The following is a 27,582-nucleotide window of genomic DNA, read 5'->3' on the forward strand; positions in this document are numbered from 1 at the left end:
AATGCTTGTAATCAGACGTCGCTGAAATTTCCGGTAATGTACTCCGTCTTGCATCTCCACCCGTTTGCTCCAACTAACGTCTGACTTGCCTCTCACGTAGAATAGTTGCCTGGCTCAACTCTTTTCCACTTAAGCCGATATTTGAAAGACTTGAAGCGAGTGTGTAGGAGCTTTCAAGAACAATGCTGACGCTGACATTTGTGCAGGCAGAGAGTTGTGGTTGAAAAATACGTTAGAGTATAGTTTGGTCGAAGAACGCATACTATTAGGTCATTTCGATTCGACTTCCACATTGACGCTGCTAGCCCATCAGATCAACACTTGGGTTACTTCCACGGAACGTTAGCAAAGAAAACTCGATCGAGAAGGCCATTTGGCAGCCAAAGTCTCAAAGAATAGTATGCGGACATTCGTCAATGCTGAACAATTATCGATGGCATGAAAGAGTGACTATTTATCTCAGGAGCCGTAACATCGCCAGCAGCAGAACCAGCAGCAACCTGCTATCCCATCAACACGCGAATATATATCGGTAGCTTGTTCCCGAAGCAGCTCGATTGCCAGACGTACATATGCAAAGAACGTTACAAAAACGCCATCTTAGAGGACGTACGACTCTCTTCGAAACCCAGCCCGCCATTCGCCGCAGCTGTCCGAGAGTTACGCTTTCACCGAGATTTGAAACAGATTCCCGGTATGTTTTTTTTAATATACTTGAACGATCGTCCCTTGTCTGCGCAATGTTTTGAGGCGGCTCATGTGCCGAAAACTACCTACTCTTACGCAAACAATCACCAAAACGGAGTATGCATATCATGTCCCGGTGTGTGACAGAACAACTTACCGACCCGGCTACCAACTCAAAGATTGTATCTGCGAGTTTTGATTCGCAGTTGGAGAGGGCTCGCTGCATGACCACCCTTGAATGCTTCGGAGAAAAGTGGACGCACCCCAGGGTTTGAGGGAAGCACTCTTGGGTCTTCGAATCCTCGCCGTTGCTTTTACCTCCTCGATGCATACAGTAAAGTATCCCTGCTTCTGCCAGTGGGCATCGAGGATAGACATGCAAGGGTCAATATCATCACTCATTCACGGAGACACAAGGGTCTTCGGGTAGCAGGGCAAGGTGTCCAGGGGCCTGCAAATATTTCTGCTTCAAATGCTTGTGCTCCCACGCTTGGCATGAAAATACTCCAGATTTCCCAAATCAGCCTTAAAGCAGATGGCCAGTGCCTGTGCGTCTGTCATATACCCCCCTTAGAACAACCCGCACCTATGAACGCTACTCCTCACATAAAATCGTTCTCTCAACTGTCGGCATTTTCTCTCCCCAACGTTCCTTTTACCGCGCCAATGTCATTTTGCAACTCGCAGTCATCTATTGTTCAGCCAACGATAGTTCTCCTCACCACACCAAGCTGATAAATGCCCTGCCATAGTACACAAACCTTGCCATACAGATCACCTGGCCTCAATTGGATTCGTTGGCTTTGCTGGGGAGTGGGGTAGTTTCTTGCCCAAGCAACTGAAGACCTGCGTCGGAATATAGCAGCCCTTGCGGTTGCACCAAAGCGTAGGCATTGCGACTGTCTCGTGGATCTGGTAAAACCTGGGGAAACGTTCTAGAAGTGTTACGGGAAAGCAACTGGTCTTCTGACCAAGACAGTGTCTTTTCTCCGCAATCTACTTCTATTAATCTAACTTCAATCAAGCTCACTCCTCGTGGAAGAAAAGAATTTAGGCCTTCTGGTCCGTTAAGCGAAGAAGACCGCTTTCTTGCCAATGGGACGAGGCTCTTGAATACTCGCTTCGACCTCACGTCGTTCAATTATCTTCGCAGGCACTTCCGACCCAATTCCTGTCTCCCTGGATAAAGCGACCGAGTTCGGACCCTTACTATGGCGGGGTCATCACATAACATCTACGCAAGATCTCCAATTCCGTCTACAGCATCCTATGACTCCTCTTCAGTGTCATCTGCCGCTTCACCTCGAATGCAAGGGGGATATGATGGAGGACTAATGGGAGCTTCTTCCAGAGGAATGGGTGGACATCCGCAACATATTAATCTTCCGTTAAGTCACAGTGCTTTTCAAAACCCGTATGGTCCATCTACCACTTCGCCGGGACCTCCAGGAATGGAATCGATGGCCGCCTCAACTGGCTCTTCGAGCGGAACGCCAGGAGTCTCAAGTGCGCAGATGTCCTCCGCGAACCTTCAAGCACAGAAGAGGGCATACAGACAAAGGAGAAAAGATCCCAGTTGCGACGCTTGTCGAGAACGCAAAGTGAAATGCGACGCGACAGAGACAACAAGTTGTTCGGAATGCTCAAGTCGCAATGTAAAATGTCAGTTTACCAAAGAAACCAACCGAAGGATGTCTTCAATCAAGCAGGTCCAAGACCTGGAGAAGCAAATAACTCAGGTGAAGAGGGAGAATTCGCATCTGCGGTCGTTGCTGAACGCGAGGGAGTCTGAACTCATGGCGAGCGGGGAAGCTCAACAGCCATCATTGAAACTTCCTGAGATCGGATCACATCCCAAACAACGTCCCCGACCTCCACCACCTCACGATCTCTCCCGTGTGCGGTCCAACATCAGAAATTTCGGCCGTGGAATATTCAAGCCCCCAGCTCTATACCGACAGATAGGAGCGCAAGGACACTTCAATCCTCCGCGACCAGATCTACCCCCAAAATTTGTGGCAGACCATCTTCTCAAGTCCTACTACTCATCAATGCATTTGATCATCCCGATTCTCCATTGGCCTACTTTTGAGCAAGAGTATGAAGCAGTTTATAAAGCTGGTAGTCTCCATGGAGTGCCCCCTGTTTGGAGTTCGCTTTTGTTTGCAGTCTTCGCGGTCGGTGTGCTTTTTAGTTCGGATTCCAGCATACGGCGCCCTCAGCAAGGCAAAGATTTTATTGAAGTATCTAGGACTCTGATCGATATGTGGAACGACGATTTTGTCATCGATCATGCAAAAACAGCCATTTTAACCAGCATTTTTCTCACAGAAATGAACTTGAAATCAGCAGCTTGGACTTGGCTTGCTTCTGCTGTACGAATTTCGCAAGACATTGGATTACACTGCGAGACAGGACCGTGGCCTATGATCGAGGGAGAGATGCGACGACGGGTATGGTGGGGTATATATGTTTGGGATCGCCACATGTCTCTTGAGCTTGGAAAGCCACTGCTGATTGAAGACGGGGACTGCGATGCGGGTATACCGGCAGCTATCGATGACCACTGGATACATGATGCTGGCATAATGGTCCCGACAGGCGCATCTCCCCTGACGAATTTTGTTCTTCCTATAATTCATGTCGTACGTTCTGTCTCGCAGCTTATCAAAACACTAAAGTTACCGATCATCTCTTTAACCACCCTCGCTACCTTCGACACGCATTTCAATTCCTGCATGTCCGCTTTTCCACCCGAATGTCAACCCACAGCGCAAGAACCGCTCAATCCAATAATGCTAGCACCGATATGCTACCTGATGAATGCTCGACTGGTCTTGCATAGACATAATCTCACTACCTCATGTCCGCCAGAAGTACGAAGCAACGCCATTGAAAAATGTATAAGAGTCGCCCTCGACTCTATGAAACTTTTTGCTCGAGCCATGACGTTTCCAGCCTCTCCGACCCCTGAGATACCGCTTTTCGGGTCCACTGCTAACGCGCTGACCTGCACGCATATCTGGCGCTGTACTCTGATCCTCCTCTTTGCTAGCCAACTGGATGCGGCACTGACGTGTATCAGGGCGTCTAGCATCATAGCCACGCTTCGAGACGTCAATGTGGCCTGTGGGCGCAACATCGCATTCTTCCTCGACGTTCTCATCGAAAAACGGCGCAGTGGAGGCTCTGCTGGGTTTGGTGGTCCAAGTAATGGGCGTGAAATAGATGAGGAGCTCATTGCGTACGTTTCAGGAGATTTACAAGCCAGTACCGAAAATAGCTGGGTTTGGACCGGCGGCGAGACTGGCATGGATATTGCTGCGAACATTGGGACGAAAGGTCTTAGTCCTACTTTACATCGGGGTGGGAACGAGAATGGGACGGCCATATTGAGTGATGTAGAGGCTAGGGACTGGGGTGGCTGGGAAAGAGTTGAATACTTACTCAGTATATTGGCTAGGGAGTCAGGAAGTGCCTATCAACAAGCGGGTTTTAGAGGAGTGCAGGGAGCGCCGCCACGAGGAGACAGTGGGAGGGAAAGAGGTAAAGGTAATGAGAGGATGAGCATTACGAATATCATTTAACATTCTTCCTTGGCGAAAAATATTCGCTATCAAAAACGGAAGTCCCCGCTGGGGAACAGGATTCCGGTAAAGACTTTCAGTGGTAACCATATCCGATAAGAATGGCCCAAGAGTCTATTCAGGCAATAATGGAGTCGAAGGATTGTACATACAAACTTATTGTACCAACTGATCGAGCAGAGATGGGGGGCCGGGATGCATTGGGAGTCATTCAACGGGTGTCTAAAAATGGATGCATTATCTTTTATGTCATATACCAAATGTGTTGGCGTTTCCATGCATGGGATACGAATTGGGATGGGGTCTTACAGAAGAGCTGTTTGGGATGTTAGATATAGGCATTAATGTCTTGAAATACTTTTGCTGCATCGAAACTTCTGTACCACGTCGCTTCTCACTTGCGCGTAGAAAAGTTTTCCTTTGTATCGGTAACGCATAAAGACTCCATCACTATACTAAGACAACAACACGAGAGATCCGCATCCCCTCTCGTTTCGAATCTTTCCAATTTGTTTCTCCTCCAAAAAGCAAAAAAAGTCGCAACGGTTTGGGAAGAGTGCATGGCCATACGCGACGTCGCCTCCAAAAGATACGTAGACCCCAATCTACACGTCTGAGCTGCCGAGGTGACATGCCGTGGGGGGTGCTTCGAAACTTGGCTATTGGTGTGGGTTTTTTACCTCGTTTTATGGTACTCCGTCTCCCAGGACCAGGTTTTGAGGATTTTTTGTTTCGGTATTTGCTTTTTTTGCTTTTTTTTGGGCGTCGGTTCGGACGGAGGCAGGGTCCTGATGTTCTTGGGTGGACTTTCTGGGGTTGAAAATGCCATTTGGATTTTGGATGCCGGATCCTGGAGTTTCCCCGGGTTAGGGGTGTTTTGTTAGGATGGTCTTGGGTTTGGGGATTAGGGGTTTGGGGAACGGAGTGAAGCTAGTAGTCGACACCTGCTCTTTAGATGTAGCGCCTCCGAGATGGTTTTGGTAGTTGGGAGTTAAGATCAGCGAATTGTTGTGATATTCACATGAGAACCGGGTTGAAACAGGAAAATGTTTTCCAGTTTTGATTAATTCACAGAACGGAAGGGGTTTCGACGCACATGCAAATCTGGAGAATACATGGTACATCAAAAGATGGAGTACGAGAAACGTATTACTGCCGCTCTCCAAAGAAAACAAGATTTAATACATGAAAAGAACACCCCAAGTAGTGACCTCAAGCATTAACAAGCAAGCTCCTGTGAATTATTTACTATACAAATAAATACACCTTAGATTTATTACCCAAGGGCTCGTAGAACACCGCTCTTCTTTAAACTATTTGTATATATATTTAAAAAAGCATTATTTCCACCAATGAGATGCGATAAACAAAGCAATGTGGCGCAGCGGAAGCGCGCCGGGCTCATAACCCGGAGGTCCCTGGATCGAAACCAGGCATTGCTAAGGGACTAACCGCCCGGGCTCATTACCTTTTGCAATTTTTTTGGGTTGCTGAGAGTTTCAGGAAGATTAGAAAACTACCTCTGACGTTCCTTTTTTTGGGAGTTTTGGAGGGGGGCTTTGACATGTGAAAAATCTCGCTTATTTTAGAGAAATGGGTTGGTGGGTTACGAGGATAATGTTTTTAACTAACGGAAAGAGGGGCTCAGTATGTGTTCTTGATAGCAATGGGGAGAATGATCTTTAATGGGTTACTCTGATGTCACTTTTGCTTAAAAATGTGACATTTGGCACAAAACATATTACTACCAGTGGGGTTGCACAATTCCCTAAGGAGTCGAGAAGTAATCACCTACTCAGTGTGTCCGCCACACTCCCAACTTTTCTTTTGGTGAAAAAACTTGGGACGTGTTAAATTTTGGAAAGAAGTACAGTAAATTTAGGACGTAGATCTCTCTTTTATAGCGTTGAATTCTAACCATTGAGAATCTTAGCTGTAATGAGAATTATGTCAACAACTAGCGAATTCATTGTTTCTGATCCAAGACACGTAATTCCTCTTACTGTCGCATACTTGGGCATGGAACTTTAAGGCAGGCCATATGAGAAAAACTCACTGTTTGCTTATCGTATTAAACCAGTGTTCTTTTCCCACTATCGAAGGAAAAGAAACCGCATGTCCTGCGTGGTAAATAACGTCTACCTCACTTAACCTCGATTGCAGATTTTAAACTTCCATTAGCAGAGAATAATCTAACATCCAATACAGAGCCGAATATTTTGTGTATGCCTTCTTATCATAACATCAAGCAAAAGCGAAAACACTCCCTGTGATGTCAACCTTCCAACCCTTCCCTTTAATCCCCCTTCCCTTTAATGCCCCTTCCCTTTAATCCCCCTTCCCTAACTCCCCATCTTCTCAATCCCTTCTTCTAAACTGAACACCCTACACTACCTCCTCAAATCTCAATACCAACCGATTTCCCACCGGCCCACACGTATACCCATCCTCCTGCTCCATCCCCTTATCATCCACCACCACCGTTCTAAAATTCGTCCAAATAGCCGCAACCACCATTTTCAATTCCTGCATCGCGAAATTGCTACCCACACACATGCGTCCTCCACTACTAAACGCCCAAAAATGTCTATCTCTATCCTTAATCTGCTGCTCCGATTTCCCAGTGTTTAAAAAGCGCGTGTGATCCCAGACTTCCGGGTCAGGGAAGGCGGAAGGGGCGCGATGGAGTGTGTAAGCTGCAGAAGAGACGCGGGTGCCGCCGGGGATGGTGTAGGGACCGAGGAAGGTGGATGGGAAGGGTGTTTGGCGGGGTTGGGAGCCTGGGATTGCGGCGTTGAGACGGAGGGTTTCCATTATGATTGCGTGGAGGAGGGGGAGGGCATCGATGGTTTTGGTGGGCGGTAGGTCTTTGTTGTTTGATGAGATTTTGAAAGATGGAGAGAGATTTAAGAGCTCGGCTCGAAGTTCGTCTTGGAGACGAGGGTTTTGAGAGAGGTACCATGCGATGTAGGTTAATGTGATACCAGAGGTTTCGTGGCCGGCGGCGAGGTGATCGATCATTTCTGAGGCGATGCTTTTGTCTTGATACTTTAGAGTTTCGGTCGCTAGAACTGATTCTGAACCTTTGGTCTTTTCTTCTTTTTCAATTCCCGCGAGGATGGCGTTTATGACGACGGGCTCATCGCCAACATTTTGGTGATTGCCGTGAGAAGTCTTCAAGTAAGCTTTGGTGTTCTCACATCCTTTCATAGTCCAATCCTCCAATTCAGCATTTGCATCATCTACCCATCTCGGCACCAGATCCACTCCCCACCGTCTCATGAATTTGGTAAATCTTGGTAATTCCTGGTTGAAGAAGGTATGGGTCTTTCGACTGTGATAAAGATCCAACCATCTTCCTCTTTCCCTTGGGTCATCTAGAAAGTTACTTCCATTTTTCAGTCCGAATAGATAGCACGTTATGAAATCCATAGTGGTTGCGTTGAAGATGGAATGGACATCGACGCCAACGTTAGAGATTGCTGCTGGAGACGATAATTTGGGAAGAAGACGGTCATAGATGATAGTTTGAGTTTGAGATTGGAGAGCTGGTGAAGTCTGGATTGTGGTTTTGGAGTAGATGTGAGATATCATTCGCTTCCGAACGGAATGTGGTTTTGAGTGCCACGAAGAGAACATACAAGGTACCCTATCAACAATCAGCTGCGTTAACCAAAAACACTCGAAAATTCATAAAACTGAATGGCTTACCCATAATTATCAAAAATAGAATACCACTCCCCTTTCTCCATCCCTCCAGCATATATGGATCTCAACCCATTGACATCATTAACACTCAGTTCCGAAGGGCCCAGTCTGACAACCGGACCCAGCGCTTGGTGAGCAGCATAAACGGTACGGTTCTCTCTAACCTTATATCGAATCCATAGAATCCAGAGGTTTGAGAAAGGAGCCGACCAGTGAGCATTAGGAACCTTTCCGAGCGGTGAGATGAAGGCAGGATGTATAATGTATCTGTATATCGCAGCGCAACCGATTAGGATGACTCCTAAGACCGGTATGCTGAGCAATATCATCTTACGAGTGAATTCGAGGGTCTGTGGTTGGCACTGGCTGATGGTGGTCGTCGTGCTTTTTCTCTCGGCTTCAAGATGGAATGTGATCAAGTCTGTTATACGAGTCACGTGTGACAACCAAATAGTACTTAGATGCCTCTTGCCAGTAATCGAGCTATACAGTAAATTAGTTTAGTAAAGAAAGGCCTTGTAATGAGTCACTTGCCTTGTCCTGTCTTCGCCGGGCCTAAAAAATTATATTTCTACCCATTCATAGAAAATCCTTACACAATCCTGTCAAGAAGTGTACAACCTCAAAGCCTTTGGGCTACACTTGTATCGTTGCTTATAAGTTGAGAAGAATGTTAAGTCTGGCTGTTGAGCTTGAGACAGACAGTTGATCGCTAATAACCCCGCATCGGCGTATGATAACGATAAAGATAGTGACTAAGAATGGGGTCAAGTTTCGACGCCAACGCCTCTAGAGCTAAACGCAAGCAGCTGATGGACCTTGAATTCAAATGCATTGCACGTATACACATTCAGAGATCAATCCTTATAGTCATGTCTAACTATATTTATATTTTTAATCAATTAAAAACAAAGGTACAGCCATATACATCATACTACAAACACCCACGCTTGCTATGAATGCTCCAAAACTAATCTTCTAATTCCAGCTGCCAATTTATAGACATGTGCGGTCTACTTTCCTCGCACTGGACTTTGTGCAAATCTGATACCTCTGCTAGGTTTTGCGACTGGTGGCGGCACGCGCGGCGTATCGTCATCGTCACTGTCATCTTGGACAGTGCTAAGAGCTGCTTCTCTCCGTCTTCGTTCTGCTGCTGATTCTTCGACTTCTCCATCCTCCTCGTCCTCCACTTGACGGCTTCGTCCTCTACCTGGGCTGACATCTTCGTCATCGTCGTCTACACCTCTCAGTGCTTGCTGGCGCCGTCTACGCTCAGCTGCAGATTCAACGAGATCATCATCATCGTCTGATGGTGAGCTTGAAATCTTTCTTGAATTTGATGAGACTGGTCTCGAGATCTCAGGTATTGGTCGACCTCTCCCTGTCCGTGGCCGTGACTCTTCCTCCTCATCGATTGTCCGGCCCTTTGTATTTTGCTTTCCAGCTGATCTTGTGACAAATTGTGGATTCTTGGCAGCATAGAGGCGGCTCGATCCCGGAGCATCTTTGCTCGCGTCCTTTCTGGCCAATTCTTTCATCTCCTCTGGTGCATCGCTTTCCTTGATGATCTCGCAACGAGCCTTGGGATCGAGACTTTGAATCTCCTTCAAGAAATCTTCTTTAGTAAGACGACGTCCAGCACCGCCAATCATGAATCGAATTTGTCTATCGTCCTCTTCGTCTTGCTCTGCCGGCTTAACTCCAGCCCAAGTTCCCATCCGTTGCAAGCCTTGGCGAACAGCAGATGGATTTGATTTTGGCGTAGGTCGCTTGCTTTGAGTAGCGTCGCCTTTCTCTGCCATCTCAGGTTTAGGTTCAACCTTCTTAGGCCCGAATCCAACCCAGCCACTCATCATGTCAATTCCTTGTTGAACGGTACTTGACTCCCCTGGCTTTTTCGGCTCCTTGACAGCCGGTGGGAGTGCATACTTTTTGACGACTTCACCGTCTTCATCTTCAACAATAATCTGTTTCCGCAATTAGTGAGTGTCAAATCAAATGGAAAGGAGTAGCGTACCGTATTACCAAACTGGTAAGCCAAGGCAGCACCACGTCTTTGTGTTTTATTCGCTTCATCCTCTACGGGCTCTCCTCGATGCCTCCAAGCGCTAAATTTGCCTTTGAAATTTTTGTGTGATGGGTCGAGCTGTGGTGGGAGTTCCTGCTTTTTCTTCGAAGGAGTTTTCTCAACATCTAGCACGTCGCCGTCCTCATTCTCAATAATTTCATTATCACCTTCATCGAACACCTCTCGGCGATCTGGATGACGTTCAGCTTTGCTGAAGTACTCGCTTGCTTTCTCTGGATCACGTTCCGATTCTTTGCGATGGGGCTCCTCATCGCTCTCCTTTTCATTCTCACTTGATCCATTTCCAGGCGTCAAAGTTTCAGAGGTCTGCTCGCTAAGCTGCTCGGTCTGGTTTGTCTGGTTTGTCTGGTTTCGTCTGACGGGATAGATTGCAGACTGTTGAATAGGGCCTCCAGGACCGCGACCATCATCCCACTTCTTCTTTCGGCGTCGAGAAATGAGTGAAGAGGCACGGCTACCCGCGCGACTGGGGTTGTCTTCCTCCCTCTGTCGTCTCAAGAACTGCCCAGGTACCCCAGTTGGAGGTAACGTGCCCGGTGGAAATGTCCCTGGTGGAAAGTCTTCTGCCCTAGGTTCATCGGCCTCAGTGTCTGAAGTATAGGACTTGGCCTGGGATCTTGATGTGGATGATATGCGAGGCAGTCGGTTCATCCAGGTTGGGCCGTCGGTATTTCCTATAGTGTATGACAATTGTAGATTTAGGGTGTGGATATGCTTGCCAAGGGTAAAAACTGCAATCGAGGAGCCGTGAACTATAATCGAGGAGATAACAAGGAAGGTCGTGATCGGCCATATGAGAGCTACGACAGTGTAGTTGTGTGCTTCTGGATCGGGGTAAGATGCCAAAGGTGTGGTCGTCTCTGTTTCCAGTTCGGCTCTCGCGAGAATAGCGACAAAAATAGCCCCTACTCCAATCGGTCCAAAATGTCCTGCAAAAAGTGCTTCGCGCCAGGTCTTAATGTCCGGTATAAATGGTTTCAATGCCAACATAATCGGTATGCGGCGAAAAAAGATGACGAATAAGGCGATGACGACTAAGCGCCATGGTGTAAGTCCAAGATCCGCATTGTTGTACTGCTCCCAAGGAATGATTGTTCCCAAGTAGACGAAATATGCCAAGTTGATCAACAGATCAATAACGTTGGAAACGTGAGATTCCTCGGTCTTTTGCGAGAACCAACCGTCGTTTGAAAAGCCAACCCCTGCAGCAAAACCGACCAGTAAATCATCAACACCAAGAATGCTCCCAGAGCCAGCGCAAAACAAGGCAAGCACAAAGTAAAAGACAAGAAAACTCTCTCTGTCTACCAACTCATGCTTTTCAGCATATTTGATACCGTGTCTTCCAATATATCCAATCAAGAAACCGTACACAGCACCAAAGACACATTCGTACAAAATGGTCAGAACAATCCAATGGTAGGCGACCGCGTTGGCATCCGGTCTATATTCAATCAAGTATAAGGCCAGATAAACGAAAGGAAATGCCATGCCGTCGTTGCATCCGGACTCTGCAGAGAGAATGTCTCGCAAATGCTTTGGAATCCTCTTTGCAAATTTGCCTTTACCAACAACGGAACTGGCTAAGACAGGATCCGTAGCAGTCACACAAGCTGCAACGCAGAGACTCTCAAGCCAGGTAAGCGGTAGCACCATCCACCAGATGAAAAGACTGGTTATCAGCCAACCAAATGTCATCACAGGTATCAAGAGAAATACCACACTCCTCCAATGCTTTTCCATGTAGTATTTGGGCAATTCGACCCCAACGGCAAAACATTGCACCACAAGAACAATTCGAGAAAATTCGAGCGTGATCTGATCGGTGTTCCCCCATTCCAGCGGATTGATCAAATCGGCGGCGTGTGGACCGAATATGATGCCGCATATAGTGGCGACAGTCGCTTCACCGATATACAGTCTTTCCTTGATGAAGGACGAACAAAGCATGAACAGCGATGTAAACCCACCAAGAATGATGTAGACCAAATGCGGCCGGTTGATCGAGAGGTGATCCCAAGCCATCTTGAAATTATGTACTTGTAATTCGTATGTACTTTTATGTTTCCCAAACTACCTTTCTGCAGTTGGTTGTTCGTGTTTTTCGTAAATAGTAAGCCCGGTGGCTCGGCAGAAGGTATCGTCAACCGTTCTCTGCTGGATTCGCAATTCCCCAGTCTTCAAACGCTCTGTACAAGGTAAAGATATCGTTTCGCAGCATTCAGATGCTGGTTGCGCCCAGTCGCCGCACCTTCCAACTAAAAAGGGTTTTGGTATCGTCCAAGCCGTCCTCACACCGGTTCCGACGTCTCTGGGACCTAAGGGTATCGGTTATTCGAGTCTTCGTATAATTGAACCGACTGCTTTTCGTGATGTGCCAGATTCGCCCAGCTGCGGGGAGGTGAGGGCAGAGAAATGATCGAGTTTAGGGCGACTAGGAGGTCCCGACTAGTTTCGACAAGAGGCAAAGAAAAATCCCAAGCGTCTTGACGGGACTAAGCTTCGTTCTTATGTTTGCTGAGCATTGGTACCAAGAGTCGGCAGGACTTGTTTTTGAGAGTGGAAGAGAGAGGCCAAGCACGCCGAGAAAGAAAAGAGTGGAAGAAATGCGAATTCGAAGATATAATTGGGGAGATGCCCGAGAAGAGGGTATGCACGTGGAGCAGAGAAGTCGGATCGATGAATGCTTGGCCGACTAGCCACCCCCGGAGGTTCGAGAACCTTAGATTGCAAAATCAGATGAGAAATTGGATCTAACAAAAAGCAGTTAATTAGCATACAACATATAGATGATAAGAGTTTAAGGCTAAGATAGAGAATATCTATCACTGCTTTACAATGTGAAATACAATTAAAAGCATATATCCTCACCGTAACTTCTGTATAGTTAATTTGTTGAGCGTCTGTCCAGACGTCATGTCAATTGGCCTGTGCTTCTGCGGTCCCACTTATAGCTGCATCGGGATTAGTCAATGACCGCCCTCGCTTGCACGCATGTCGGCTTCTCAGGTTTTGGAGTCGTGGGGGCAAACATCTCGAGTAAACAACATTTATCCTTTCCTCCATGCTTTGAAAGGCCAAATAGTGGTATAAATACATTCTAACGATACCGAACAACCGCTCCGAACGGCGAACGATACCCGAGAATCACGGCTCTTTGTGACGACCGAGACGCTGGTTCATGGACCATCCATCCCACATGGAGAATAAGAATGAGGGTCTTGTACTCCGTACGACGCCACCAGAGACGTGCAGCGAATTGCCGTGCCTTCATCTGCTGGTGATACGTAAGAAGGGTACCTCACCAAGGACCACCATTTCACCAGCAATTCTAAAATGTCAGGGCGAAAGGTTGCCAATAACCACCAAGCCTTGTCATGTATCGCCGACTTGTCAACGCAGGGCCAAGCCTTATCTAATCGTCTTAGCAAAAGGTTATGTGCGGAAGCGTGAATTCATCTATACTCTACTATCGGATGTCCTACAACACTCTAACGTGTATAGTCCGACAACTTCTTCCTGAATATAACTTCGACGAATTCTTCCGAGTAGGGAGATCCACGGACCCGAACACAAAGTAGCGCAAATAAATGTGCCAGCACGGTACAGGAAGGTAAAATTCTAATATTTTATATTATTGTCATTTTGTCTACTGCGAGACTGTGTATACTAACCTAATCTAATTGTCCGCTTTGCTATTGAGCAGAAATTCTATCGCTATCAGAAATACAAACAAAAGAAATCCTCCAACGCAACTCTATAGCTTTTCATTCAGCTCTGGATCGACCACACTATTCCTGCTCGTTCTCGCACTCCCATTTTCCTGCTCATTGCTTGGCTCAACGCTCTTTTCAGCTTTCACGTTCTTCTTCACGCCAGCACCGTTCTTGTTCTTGACACTCCTCCATTCCATTGTCAAGCCACCGATGATAGCTGCAGCCGATAGGGCAGCGGCGACCTTCAAGATATCCATCAATGCGCCATTGTACGCTACCAAAACTTCTGGAAGCATGGCTGGGTCGACAAGGTGTCTGATCTCTGTAGCACCGGTGTTGACAATTTGAGCGACGTTGAGATTGGCGATATGGCTGAACTTCGTAAGGAGAGCTTGGTTGAAAACCGTTTGACCAACGGAAACCCAGATGGCGCCTCCAAGACCCTGAAACAAGAACATGATGGACACACCAGTCATCACATCTTTATGTTCCAGAACCGTCTGCGCAGCCATGCCAGGCTGCTGCATACCGAGTCCCAGACCAAACCCATAGAGAAACTGAAACCCAATCCAGGTGGATTTCGGACTACTTACCTTCAAGGTGGTTAAAAGACCAGCACCGACGGAGCTGATGATAGAGCTGGCGATTAACTGGCCTGTGTAGTATCCTGTCTTCGCAGTCAACCCCCCGGAAACAATGCTAGCTGCTACGAGAGCCAGAACAAGGGGAAGCGTATCGACTCCTGATTTGACCGCTGAGTAACCTTTAATTGCTTGAAACCAAATCGGGAGGTAGTAGATTGTGATCATCATAGATCCAGCATTGATGAATGATGAACAGGCACCGGCGATGATGCTACGCTGTTTTATAATGCGAATTGGGACTGTCGCTCGATCGCCCGATTTGACTTGGATGACCGCGAAGACAACGAGGAGAAACGCTGCCAGAATGATCAGAGCAATTATTCGAGCGCTTTTCCATGCGTAAACGGTACCACCCCATTGCAAGGCAAGTAGGAGACACACAACTCCTGGCAAGAAAACAGCTGTGCCGTAAGGGTCGAGCTTGAAGAATTGTTCCTTCAAAGAATCCTTGTTTTTAGTAGGTGGTAAGTCTAGTATCAGAATGACAATGGCCACCACAACGGCGCCAATTGGGAGATTGATATAGAAGCACCATCTCCAAGAAACTTTTGTCGTAAACACGCCTCCTAATAGTGGTCCTGTGACAGAAGCGATGCCGAAAACGGCTCCGAAAAGGCCTTGATAAACAGGTCTCTTCGCGAGTGGGACCGAGAATACCATGATGATGACAACACCAGAGAATATACCTGCACTCCCTAGTCCGGCTAAACAAAGACTTATTAGCACACGTTGATATAAGGCAATAGGGTATAGTACAAATTGATCGTCCAATGATGAATGCAACCGAGTTTGGCGCAGCCCCACATATGGCTGACTATTTCAACATTAGTACACTTCCACAATGAGGCTCAACTTGGAGCATAATACTCACTCCTATCTCAAATACTGCAATCGCATAGAGCAGTACCCATTTCGGAGAGTAAAAAGTATAAATCCGGCCATAGATGAGCTGGAAAGCACACATGGTGATGAGATATGAACTAGCATACCACCCAACATCGCCTATACTTTTGAAGTCGTCCGTGATCTTTGGAATTGCCGTTCCAATGATGGTACGGTCCTAGTCAGGGTTAGTAACGAGATGGATAGAGGATTGTATGAAAATATCCTACTAGAGCGACAATAAACATGCATAGGTAGAGGGCTACCATGAGCAACACTAGCTTCTGCCCTGTTGGATACTGAATATCTTCTTCTTTGATTGCGACATCCGTTGTTGCTGGGGTTTCGCTTCCCTTCTCCACATCTACAACCTTTTCCGTCGACATTCTGGGTTCGTTTGCGACAGCCATTATAATCTTTTTGCTATGCCGTGTATTTACAATGGAGGAGCCCCGAGCTTGAAAAAACCAACCGAGTCAAAGTAATGACAAAGAATATAAGAAGGTACAAAAACTGTTGTTGGCAATATTCACATTTCGAGTTGGACGGGACCGCCAAGTCATATAAATATATTCCTTAAAAGTGCAGCATTCAGCGAGATCAAGCCACCGCTGCTCTTGCAGCCTGCACACCAATCGCGGCACGCTGCATAGGTTACTCGGTCACGAACATAGACACCACGTCTCGGCTCCGATACCACATGGGAACATCTCGCAAAGTAGAACAATACGCAAGGTGGAACATCTCGCAAAACAGTAGGTAGACCTGAAGGCAAGGGTCAATATCTGACGGTCATGAGCATATTGATTGTCGACTCATTTGCGGCGCGAATGGTGAAGACAGGGGGAAATGGTCTAGACTCTAAGCTCGGGACCGAAGTACTTTCCGAGGAAGAGGCAGCGCTGTTTCCTGAGTGTTGGTTGGTGCAGCAGGGTTTTGTGGATACGCTATCACATGATATAGACCCGCTTTTTCGCAACCGTCTGTGATCCGAAGCTGCGAGCTCGTAGCCGCGAGGTCGATGCATATTATTCGATCCTCTCCTTCGGAATGTATCAAAGATGTTGTTGGGGTGAATTACCCAATTACGAAGAAACATCGTCACTGAATACCGGGTTTGTCGATTCCTTTGAAATTCACCCCTTCAATTGATATTTCCGTGGCCCCGATCGGCGGATTCGGCGCCAAATAAACAATATCTCCTTCTGGTACTGTTAAATTCTTCGATATACGACTGATAACTAAAGAGACTTGCGATCGTGGTGCCGAATGAGCTCTGTAACAATTCAAGATGTTGGCCTCGCCTTCAGCAACACCTGAATCGGCTCCACCAGCTTATACTCCTGGTATGTTTAGCAATCTGTCCACACTAGTCCATAACATGAGTCTTGATCTTGGATGCTCAGCAAACAACTTCAAATGTGATTCTTCCTCATCGCTAAGACTTATTATATAGCTTCGAAAATCACAAGAGGCCACTCATGTGTTCTCTGTCAGCAGAGGAAAGTCCGTTGTGACAGACAAAAACCATGTTCGAATTGTGTCAAAGCTAGAGTCGAATGTATTGCTAGCATTCCCACACTAGCGAGAAGAAGAAGACAAAAAACGTCCGAGACAGATGTCATGGGCAAGCTTAAACGCTATGAGCAACTACTCAAGACCCATGGTGTCAAAATCGACGAAGACGAGGAAGGTTCTCGCCCAAGTGAAGAGCCTACGAAAGCAACCTGCGAAGTGTTCCAGCCCCAGCCTCCAAGAAGCTGGGACGACAGGACAACTATCGGACTTACAGCGCCGAGACCTCCGAACGCCGAGACGGGGACTTTGTTTATTCATAAGGAAGAGGCTCATTATGTTGAAAAGTATGTTTTTCATTCTTTCAATAATCCTATAAAGCTATTCAGTACGCAACTTCGGTGCATAACTCCTCACGCACAATTCCGGATTACAAGGCTTTGTTCCAAAGCCTGGTTAGACAGTCTTGGTGTGCACAAGTGTCAACCCGCCTTAATTATTGAGAACTTCCTTATGAGAAGTCTTTTCCATCGACTAATAAAGTCTTCAAAAGCTACATTGAAAGTAGGCTAACAGTCTTCAAGTACTTTGTGGGAGAATCTCAAAGAGGAAATTGCAGATACCAAAGACGACGTTACGGATCACTCCTCGTCTGAGGATGAATCCAACGAGGGCGAACTGTATCCGGAAGCGGAATTATTCCTGCTTGGGCATATGATACCTTCAAGAAAACTGACTGAAGCGCATCCACAACCGGTTCATATCTTTCGATTATGGCAGACGTTTCTCAACAATGTCAACCCTCTCATCACCATGTTTCATGCCCCAACTGTACAGCAGCTTATTCTTGATGCTGCCGCAAATTTGAAAACAGTCTCTCGGCCAGTAGAAGCGCTCATGTTCAGCATCTATCTTCTGGCAGTTACGTCATTAGAAGATTCGGCCTGCGAATCAATGTTTGGAGAATCTCAAGCGAGTCTCATTCGAAAGTACTCGCGCGCTACACATCAAGCTCTCGTAAACTCCAAGTTTCTGAAGTCACTCAATCTCTATACATTGCAAGCTTATGTTTACTACCTTGTAAGTACATTTAACCCCTCAAGCTCACTTGCAAAAATATATCAACTAAGCATTTTTCAGCTTGGCGTTCGCAAGTATTATGATGCTCACTCGATTTGGGTTCTAACCGGCTCCGCTGTCCGAATTGCTCAACGACTTGGACTCCATCGTGATGGTTCTCGTTGGAAAATATCCGTTTTCGATGCTGAAATGAGGAGAAGGACCTGGTGGACAATCATCTTTTTGGATGGCCATGCATCAAAGCTGGCTGGCGCAGGGTTTCCTTCGTGGCTTATAAATTTCGATACCAAGATCCCATTGAACCTCAGTGATAGCGATCTGAACCCCGAAATGAAAATTCTGCCCGAAGAAAAGGTCGGAGCAACAGAGATGATGTTTAGCTGTATGCGATACGAGGTAGCCGCTGCAATTCGAAGAGCGGGTGCCTTTGCAACAGATGGAATTGGTACTGTCTTCGACAAACATTCTGACGCTTCTCTCATTGGCAAGAAAGACGCGGCCATTGACGAGCTTGACAAGACTTTTAAAGAAAAGTATCTCAAATACTGTGATCCGTCAATACCATTACACATTGTTATTAAACATATGGCAAGTTCAGTCATCGCCTCAATGAGGCTTATGGCTCATCATCCGCGGCAATATCCAGATAAGGGAGCAAGTATGCCACAGAGCGAACGAGATATGCTATTTCAATTGAGTATAACCGAGCTTGAGATTGACAATCTTGGTTACACCATTAAAGCTATTCGCGGATTTGTTTGGCAGATCTCGCAGTATTTTCAGGAGGATGGATTTATCTTTCTCTTGGGAGAATTACGAGTCCGGCTCACGGGAGAGGACGTCGATCGAGCATGGCGCCTCGTCAAAGCTACCTATGAGTACCACACTGACATGATTGATAACATGAAGAATCCTTTGTATGTTGCAATCGGGAACTTGTGTCTTAAAGCATGGCGTAGGAGAGAAGAAGCCGGACTCACTGGTTTGACCGGGTACGAATCGGAAACTCCTCAGTTCATCAAACGTCTTCGAGAGCTCAGGAAAGGCTCAGAGATCGCTAAACCAGGTGCACCAAGCTACAATTTTGGACAGGCCGTACCACCAGCCCAATATGCGCAAGTTCCGAATTACAATCCTCAAAATTCAGCAACGGTACAAAATATGCTCCAGGACAATGCAAATCAATTCGCAAACATCGATCTGGATCTTGATGTAGAGATGCCTGAGATTAACTCGGTTGATTGGGAATACTGGCAAACCCTGTTCGATGGAGATTCATCGTACGACGCAGAAAGCGGGAGTTATTTCAATTAAGACCTGATTCTGTCACATATACCACCATCGTCCCAAAAAAGCAAAGCGCTTTATACACCCGATAGGATGTCAGATAAGGCTCTGATTCTGTTTGACAGCTTCAGAATAAGCAGTTCTGATTGGGCAATCTGATCAAGACGCATGAATACTTGACATACTTGCATATGCAAGAGCACTATCGATATGCACACCCCTCCTTCGTGATCAATGACATCCGAGACCACTCACACGATAGCTAAGCTGAGCTATGATGACGCCCGGTACGAAGAAGCAAATCCGTTTGCTTCCTCGCATCACCTAATCGTCCCGCACCAATGGGTGGTGCGTTTGCTACCGAGTTTCCTCGACTTCACCAACAAGGCTGCGCTCGAACTGGGCGCTGGTAATGTGGTGAGACGTCAGGACTGGGCGGATATATTGGCATATGATCCTTCGCGGGGACTATTTGGACGTCGTGGTTCCTCATCAGGCTCGACTTTTTTCGACTGATCTCGTCGATGTTGTTTCAGAGTCATACCAACGACCAAAGATCACTAATATCTGGCCTCGTTTCTTCGTCTGATCTTGTCAATGCCGTTTCGAAACCAGACATACAACTAGAAATCACCAAAACCTAATCAAAATGGCACCTCCTCAGCCTCAACCCCGCCAACATCGCCAGGCCGAACCTACCCAACGCATCGTCACCTTAACCATAACCCGCGACTCAACAGTCTACACAACCATTATCCCCCTCGGCTCCTCCCCCACAACCATTCCCATCCAACAATCTCCCATCTCCGTCCCCACTTCCCCTACAACCACTCCTACCGCCGCCCTCATCACCCCCGTCGGCGAATCCAGCAACCGCGGCACCGTCGCCGGCGCCGTAATCGGCAGCGTCGTCGGTTTCCTGTTCCTCTTCTGGTTCCTCTGGAAATGCAGACCGTATTATCGGTTCTGGGATACGAGGGATACGATCAGTTATAGCTCGTATGACAGTGAGAGTTATTATTCTCCCGGCCCGCCGCCGATGAGACAGAGGGGTGGCGGCGGGGAGTGGGGAGGGAGGGGGATTAGGTATCCCGAGCGGACGTGGAGGAGGGGGCGTGATGAGAGTTGGGAGGGGAGGAGTGGAAGGGGGAGTGATGGGAGGAGTAGACGGGGAAGTGAGCGCGGGGTGGGGATTGAGGGGTGGACTAGGCCTAGGCAGAGGGGGAGGAGGGGGAGGGTGTTTGATTGGGTTGTTTGGGGATGGAGGGGGAGGCCGAGATGGAGGAGAGATAGAAGGGCGTGGAGTGGTAGGAGGACGTGGAGGGATAGGAGTCGTAGTTGGAGTGCGCCGCCTAGGGATCGGAAGAGGAGGGGGGTGGAGGCTTGGAGTGGGATGAAGTATAAACCTGGCACTGTTGATGATTGAATTTGTTGGGTTTGGAGTTGGGTGTTCGAATTAGTGTGATTATGTGGAATGGGAGTATGTGTATTTTCCTCGATCTTTGGATGTAGTTTATACCATTATCTTAAAGCCATTCCTTAGTTCTTGACCCTTCTCTTTCAACCATCATCTCCCATCTCTCATCACCCATCCAACCTCCTCTCACCCTCCCCCATAACAACCCTATCTCTATAACCCCTCCCAACAAACCCATCCCCCACACAAATCCGACGAACTCCCCCTATCCCACCCCTCACCTGTCCCTAACAATCCAACCTACCGTTGTAAATCCCTGCCTACCTCGACTCGATTTCCTAAATCCGAGAACCGAATACAATGATTGGCGATCTCTGTTGGATAGGTGAAAGGGGAATAGCGGGTATACAGATATGTGAGAATGTGAGAACAGGATGGTGTGGGTATGTGAGGATAAGACGATGAGTTTTGAATAAGGGGGACGTGAGAACAGGATAATGTGCATGGATGTGAGAATACGAGAATAAGTTAACAAGGAGAACGTAAGAATTGCATGACAAGTTTCATAAGCGAAATAGTATCCTAGCGCAAAACACGTTCTACAAAGACCTTTGCGCGCGCAGCTCTTGATATATATACAGAAAATCAAAAGAGATAACCTTACCAGTCATACAAAAAATGAAAAGACTATCTATCCCCTCAAATGCGACCCGGAACAGCCGTGGACCAAAAATACTATAAAATGCACCCAATCAAGCTGTAGTCTTCAAGAAGCTTCAACCAATGATATAGGCGTTTGCTTTTTGGGGTGGTACTTCCCGCAAGTCCGCTCCCCCCTCTTTCGTCATCCCAGCTTCCTTTTATCCGTAATGCTAAAGGAGTTTGATGATTCTGGTTATAAGTATTGGATTTATGTCAAAAACAGGGGTCGATAAGTAGATGAAAGCGTACTTTATAGACATAAGAAGGGCTTAGATCGTTCGAGGAGGTTGTGTAGAAATAGGAATACGATTTATAGCCTTCAAAAAAGAATTTCCCTAGACTCGAATCGTAGTTTACTTACCAAGCCTAAAAAAAAAACATTTTCTAATCTACAACAACCGGCTCTCTCCTTTCCAAAAATGGCCTCCTAAGAAGGAAAGCCAAAAAAAAAACTGGAGAATGCAAGAATCGAACTCGCGACCTCTCCCAAACACAAGCCCTGAAGGGGACGTTGCTAAGGGAACATTATACCACTAAACCAATTCCCCGGTTTGTGAGAACACTTTGTGGTGTTCTGATTGGATGAGAACATTTTCCAATATTTGAAAATATGTGGCAATGTGCAAGGGAGGGGGAGAAAGTGGAGAAAGTGGGTGGGGGACGAGATTAGGTGGAAGATTCCAAAACGCACAACTTTTGAAAGAACTACGTATCAAAGTAATTCAAATTAATAGAAATTAGAACTACCGTCCTCGAAAAACGGTGGTTAGAGATGGACGTGCAAATACACATATTTTCCTTTTCTTTCTTTCTTTCCTCTTAATCATTTCCCGAGATAGAAGGGTTTACTACCTGTTAGACTAAAACACCCTACTACACCATTCAACCAACCAACACTTCAAGCCTGTCCTAAGACTCTCATTTCGCAGTGAACTTCTAATTCTAGGTGGATTTTCTGTAGTTTTGAGATCGAGATGTTTTGGAAGGAAACACGACGAGAGAATTGGAGATCGTTTTCGAGTTGGGAGACCCCGCGGAGGGGTGGATTGTTTTGGGTGAGCTAGGTGTGAATTTTGCGGTTGTAAATTAGAGGGAAGGAGTTGTTTTCTGGAGTGGTTCTACGGGATAGGTAAGGATAATTAAGTCCTAGCTTACAGCTTTTGTGTTGTACAACTCCTTGTCGCTTTCCTTCGTTTCAGAGGTCGGTTTGTTAAGAGTGATTAGGAAAGTTATATAGATTTTCTTTAGGAAACAAAGCGAGATATACACATAACACCATCCTAGCTACTTATTAAACATTCTAAATTACCATTACTCCTACTCTATCTATACAATAAATACAATTCCTTATATCCAATTCTAAATCCAATATCAGACAATAACTCCCACCTTAACACAAAACAAGGAGGATACTCAGACTAATCAAGGACGATACTGCGCCATTTCCGGACACGAAACCTTGGGAAGTCTATGTTCTACGCTATCCCAGAAGAATTCTCCTTTAGGATCTATCACTTCTATTAGCAAACCCCTCAAACACCCCAGCAAAAAATAGTGTTACACAAAAAGAAAAACGAAGAGACTTACCATCCATAGCATTCCCCCTCCCCATCTTCTCCTCATACTCCTGCCGACTCTTCACAGCATAATGATGCAACGCAATCCTCTCCCTCGAAATCGGCAACCGGAACGCCTCACTCTCAACCACATCGCCCTTCTCCCCCACCGTCACGCGTCCATCCTTCAAAGCCCAAAGATGCGGATTCCGCGGCCCCTCCACGAATTCCGTGCGCACAATGCTCTTGACATGTTTATTATGATCCTCCGGACCATCCCCCGGACCATCCCAGATACATTCCACGAAAGCGGCGCGCACGCTCTCGGGACGGGTGAGAAGACCGGAGGAGGTGTGCATGCGCCAGTTGACGGCGAGGGCGCCGACGTTGGGGATGTGTTCGAAGGAGGCGAGGAGCTGGGGGAAGGTTTCGGAGGGGGAGGTGAGCTCGAGGAATTCGTCACCGTCGAGGAAGGCCATCCAGGTGTGCAGATGACCCCATTTCTCGATGCAGCGGCTGTAGATGGTGAGTTGTTGGCTGTTGCCGTCGGTGCGTTGGGTGGGGTCTTGGTAGTCGAAGATGACGGATTCAGTGGGGATGGAAGGTGGGAGGGGGAAGGTGGAGAGAGGGGGTGAAGAGCCGTCGTCCATGATGTAGAAGGTGCGGATTTCGAGGTGGTGGTAGTGGTGGATGAGCCATTCGGGGAGGTCTTGGGGGACATCTTTTAGGGCGGCGCAGATTGCTACGTATGATTTCTTTTGGGTGTGTAGAGGGTTGTTTGACAAGTCGTCTTCACCGCCCAGCTTAGTTGTATTATCATGAGCATGGCCAGATTCATCGATTGAAGGATGGAAAGTTTCCGCTGCTTCTGAGGCTGTTGTGGAAGTTGAGTGTAAATTCTCATCAAGACCCGAAGAAGACGAATCTGGGAATGTATAGTCCTCGTAAAAGTCCCCTGGCTCTGCCGTAAGACCATCATTACTTTGAACACTATCATGCCCAGAATCTTTCTCCTTCCCTTCCTCATGTTCCCCAGTACCTGACACCGGAGTTGGAACTGCAATTTTTGTCGAGCTAGTGACCGTATCCGGGACGAAATGCGTTTGATATGGCCAGACCGATGTCGTCCAAGAAGGAGAAGTAGTTGTACTTTGAAGGTAAGGATTTATAGGTGTAGGTTCAAGTGATTCTGGTGATTTATTATCTTGACTCCCCTTGCCATTTCCGAATTGTGGGGTCGACTCGGTTGGTGTTTCTGTGGCTTCTTCTCCTTGCATCGGCTCATCGTTTGACTCTGATTCTGAATCTTCCTCAGTCTCTGGCTGTGATTCCTCGACGTGCTCCAAAACTGGGCTATCCGTCCCAAACTCACCCCCAGGTCTCACGCGCCCAGGTACCGCATCAAGGGGAGAGTCATATTTGTCTCCTAAAACTGGATGAGGAATTTGGATCGTCGGTTGAGGTTCAGGTTCAGGTCTATCATACTGCGCCTGCGCATTAAAATCCTGTTCTATATTTCCTTTGGTAGTTGGTATCGGTGGTGGAGACCGAGGGGCTTGGGCATCGTCAAAGATAAGGAGGTAAAAGCCCATAAAAAGCACCGTAACAAGAAATATCAATCGCCAGTTCAGCGAGTGGATGTCGTTCAACCATGACCGCCGCATTGTGAGAGACAACGACTTGTCGCAAACATGAAGAAATGATAGAAAAGGGTTTCATGAAGTTGCGACGAAATTCTGCAGCCTGGCGGTCCAGCCTCACATGGAAAGCCATCTCTAGAAAATAGATCCATTTCCAAGGGTCGTGGCGTAAATACTGGGCCATTGACTTGGGGATCATCCAATTGTTGAATCGGAAGTCAGCCGAGGATCTTCTTTGGGACCGTGAGGCTGGAAGCACGGCTTGATTACGGACGCCACGAATATGGCCACGACCAAAAGAGAAATTAATCGAATTACATTTATATAAATGAGAACATGAAAACACCAAGAGTAAGACGGAGAGGAATAATTTCTATGTGCCATAAGGAGAATTTTTTCATTCTTTTGATAATGTTCGAACTTACAATGAAGTCCTTCTGTCCAGGCAGACCCTGAGGAGAGAGCTCTCTTCGCGCGCTCCGTAAGACTAGTGCAACCTTCAAGGACCAGGAATCAAGAGCAAAACTGCACGTATTTGAGTGTCAGCATCCAAAACTATATGGTCTGCTTGGGTCTGTATTTGAGATCGCAAGTGTCGAAATATCGAACGGAACCTCAACTGAGATTGCAGCTCTAGCTTTTAGGCGTAGTTCCAAACGGATGATGGTGCGATTGCTCAATACTGTAGGATGAATTGTCAGTGTAGTGTCCGATGATCATTCTTTTCGCAGACGTCGATTTTCGTTGCGAGTTCGAGGTGGATGATGAAACAATGTTTGGGATGCGCGATCTAGATCGGAGAACCGACGATAGGCTCCGTTCTTCATGGAGTGTGTCAAGAATATATCGGCGTAGGAGAAAGAACTGCCAACATGTAAGTATCATAACATCATCTTACCTTTCAACAACGCGCCGAGACGGTATCGGATTTGAATGTTATGTATGCACGCGGTGGAAAGAATTCGTCGGATTTTGCGATTTGCTTACAGCTCGAATAACTCGACAACGATACTCCGAATAATTCTAAGATTCAGTTACAAGACAATAGAGCACCTCTTCTTTAATCTAGTATTTTTTTTCCGATTTTTAAAAAAATCGGTGGTCGTGTTATGTCGAGAAATACGACTTTGAAAAATCCGGCGAATTCTTTCCACCGCGTGGTATGTTTGGATTGGCATCTTCATCGGCGACCGAGGGAGTGGTGATCTAAGGAAGATCACCATGATGCAGCTGTCAACGGGTAGATCCCACTGGCTAGTGATTGAACAACGTGGAATGTCTGATTGAAACAAAGACTTGTCTGAACTTTTGTGGCGGACATATTTGTTGATCATGGCATATCTGAAAGTAGGCTTCCGGGAGAGATATCAGCCCTCGCATCGACCGGACATAACAATTAATGCGATGTGAGGCAGGTTCAAACTCGAGACGACGTCCACTCGTCGAGTCGGGAGTCGAGAGTCGTCCACATAACGAGCATGATATGATACATGGGATGACATCGCGATCCGGGGTTCTTGCGAAGTAGTTGCGATGTTTCTTGACCTAGAACTTTCTAATTTTAGTTTTATTGTTGTGGACCATTCTTCTCTTCCATCCGAGTTCCAATCCGAGTCTAAAGAGCGTCCCGAAGTTTGTCCAATAGCGATACTTGAAAAGGTCTAACTTGCGAATTCAAGCGCCATGATGGACGGAAGGGTACATCCTCTTGCAATTTGATCTCAGTGGCTTAAAGCCACGCATTTCGTGAATAATTGCGTGGCATTATTTGGGCGCCATGGTGTTTTTCGGTAGCTACTAGCCAGTCAAGCTTTTCCCAGTATTAACAAAGCGGGTAAAAGCCGCTGGCTTGAAAGATTCTTTAGGGTCCAGTACACTTCTAGAGTGCAATTCTAGACCAATGATGAATATCAAGCTGTTTCAGCCGGCTTGCGATAGCTTTGGTTGAGAGGCTGAAAGACTTTTCGAACACGCAATACTCGCAATAAAACTGCTGCTTTGCTTGCGGCTGTGAGTGGTGTGGACGCATGTGTAGCAAGTCAGTTCTGCCGTTCCAAGTCAACCGCTGTCCACAGAAGCCGGGCTGGATGTAGCAAGTGTCAAACAAGGATGTTGGGATGCTGTTACTGTTGTCAATTAATCTCAAGGACAGGTTCAGATCGGATCGCATCTACCGGCATCCAACGTCCAAGGGAAGGGGTGCCGTGATCGAAAAGTGGTAAATAATTCCAGGCCGCCCAGCCTTGTGGACCATGACAATCTATTTGAGGACTTGAAGGTTGAAATTCGCAAGTTTATGCTTGCTGGAGAAAACCCTCCTGTCAGAATAATCCAAACAGGGCGAGGGTTCTTTCGAAGGGTGAGTGGTGGAGAGCTATCTGAGACGAAATATGACTTCTCCAATCTGAAAACTTACCCCCGTCCAAGATTCCAAGCAAGGCGATAAGAAACCAATGGACGAGCACAAAACGCCATGACGAAGCTTGTGATGAAGTTCTGATACTGCCTTGGCCATGAGGAAGTTTGTATGAGTAATGGTACTTTGTTCTAGAGCCAAATTCAGAAGAGGCAACCTCCATTTGAACTGTGTTCTACGCGCAGAAAGCGGATCCGAGTCAATGGAGAGCAGTCGACGATGCTGTTAGCGGTTGATGAGAACAGCCAGATGAAGTTGAGATTGGACTTGAAACATGTTACTATTCTGGCGCTGATCGTCTACCATGTTTCAACTTCGCAGCCAAGTCTTGACCGGGGGAATCTCCATTTTTTTTAAGCTCGAAGAAGTAGAATTCCAGAAGGGTCGTGGAAGGACAGCACGTGGGCGGAAGATGCCGAAATGAATGACGGATATTCTTTTGAAGACCGGAGCCGCGCCGGACTGGTGTCGGAGCAAGAAAAGGATCCACAGACTTCTTTTCGTGACGATAAATCTGCTCATACACCAATCATCTTTGTATCCGTCTCGGCGATTATTATCTTCCGTCACTTCCGTTGGCTGCTGGCTGCTGGCTGCAAATGGGACAAGCCGTTTTCCCATACGTGGACGGAGGGTGGACGGCGGCTGGTGGA

At 46.9% G+C, this 27,582-nt stretch overlaps 6 protein-coding genes across 6 annotated transcripts; 3 read left to right on the plus strand and 3 right to left on the minus strand.

The window, feature by feature from the left end:
• Window positions 1–1,898: 1,898 nt before the first annotated feature.
• GLAREA_00940 (Zn2/Cys6 DNA-binding protein) lies at window positions 1,899–4,274 on the plus strand (the record flags this gene model as incomplete). Its single annotated transcript, XM_008085698.1, has 1 exon — window positions 1,899–4,274. One exon carries the CDS (start codon window positions 1,899–1,901, stop codon window positions 4,272–4,274), a length of 2,376 nt encoding a protein of 791 aa, XP_008083889.1.
• A 2,385-nt stretch (window positions 4,275–6,659) lies between these two features.
• Window positions 6,660–12,099, minus strand: GLAREA_00941 (Cytochrome P450; the record flags this gene model as incomplete). The annotated part of the gene is made up of 4 exons (XM_008085699.1): window positions 6,660–7,923; window positions 7,986–8,465; window positions 9,000–9,952; window positions 10,003–12,099. 4 exons carry the CDS (start codon window positions 12,097–12,099, stop codon window positions 6,660–6,662), a joined length of 4,794 nt encoding a protein of 1,597 aa, XP_008083890.1.
• A 1,732-nt stretch (window positions 12,100–13,831) lies between these two features.
• Window positions 13,832–15,726, minus strand: GLAREA_00942 (MFS general substrate transporter; the record flags this gene model as incomplete). The annotated part of the gene is made up of 4 exons (XM_008085700.1): window positions 13,832–15,138; window positions 15,191–15,248; window positions 15,306–15,494; window positions 15,547–15,726. The coding sequence occupies 4 exons, from the start codon at window positions 15,724–15,726 to the stop codon at window positions 13,832–13,834; spliced, it is 1,734 nt and encodes a 577-aa protein (XP_008083891.1).
• An 881-nt stretch (window positions 15,727–16,607) lies between these two features.
• Window positions 16,608–19,225, plus strand: GLAREA_00943 (Zn2/Cys6 DNA-binding protein; the record flags this gene model as incomplete). The annotated part of the gene is made up of 4 exons (XM_008085701.1): window positions 16,608–16,662; window positions 16,773–17,178; window positions 17,416–17,911; window positions 17,972–19,225. The coding sequence occupies 4 exons, from the start codon at window positions 16,608–16,610 to the stop codon at window positions 19,223–19,225; spliced, it is 2,211 nt and encodes a 736-aa protein (XP_008083892.1).
• A 622-nt stretch (window positions 19,226–19,847) lies between these two features.
• Window positions 19,848–20,624, plus strand: GLAREA_00944 (uncharacterized protein; the record flags this gene model as incomplete). Its single annotated transcript, XM_008085702.1, has 1 exon — window positions 19,848–20,624. One exon carries the CDS (start codon window positions 19,848–19,850, stop codon window positions 20,622–20,624), a length of 777 nt encoding a protein of 258 aa, XP_008083893.1.
• Window positions 20,625–22,739: 2,115 nt separating this feature from the next.
• GLAREA_00945 (uncharacterized protein) lies at window positions 22,740–24,537 on the minus strand (the record flags this gene model as incomplete). Its single annotated transcript, XM_008085703.1, has 2 exons — window positions 22,740–22,825; window positions 22,905–24,537. The coding sequence occupies 2 exons, from the start codon at window positions 24,535–24,537 to the stop codon at window positions 22,740–22,742; spliced, it is 1,719 nt and encodes a 572-aa protein (XP_008083894.1).
• Window positions 24,538–27,582: the final 3,045 nt, after the last annotated feature.

Source organism: Glarea lozoyensis (assembly GCF_000409485.1).
Source record: "Glarea lozoyensis ATCC 20868 chromosome Unknown GLAREA3, whole genome shotgun sequence".
NCBI classification, from domain to species: Eukaryota; Fungi; Ascomycota; class Leotiomycetes; order Helotiales; family Helotiaceae; genus Glarea; species Glarea lozoyensis.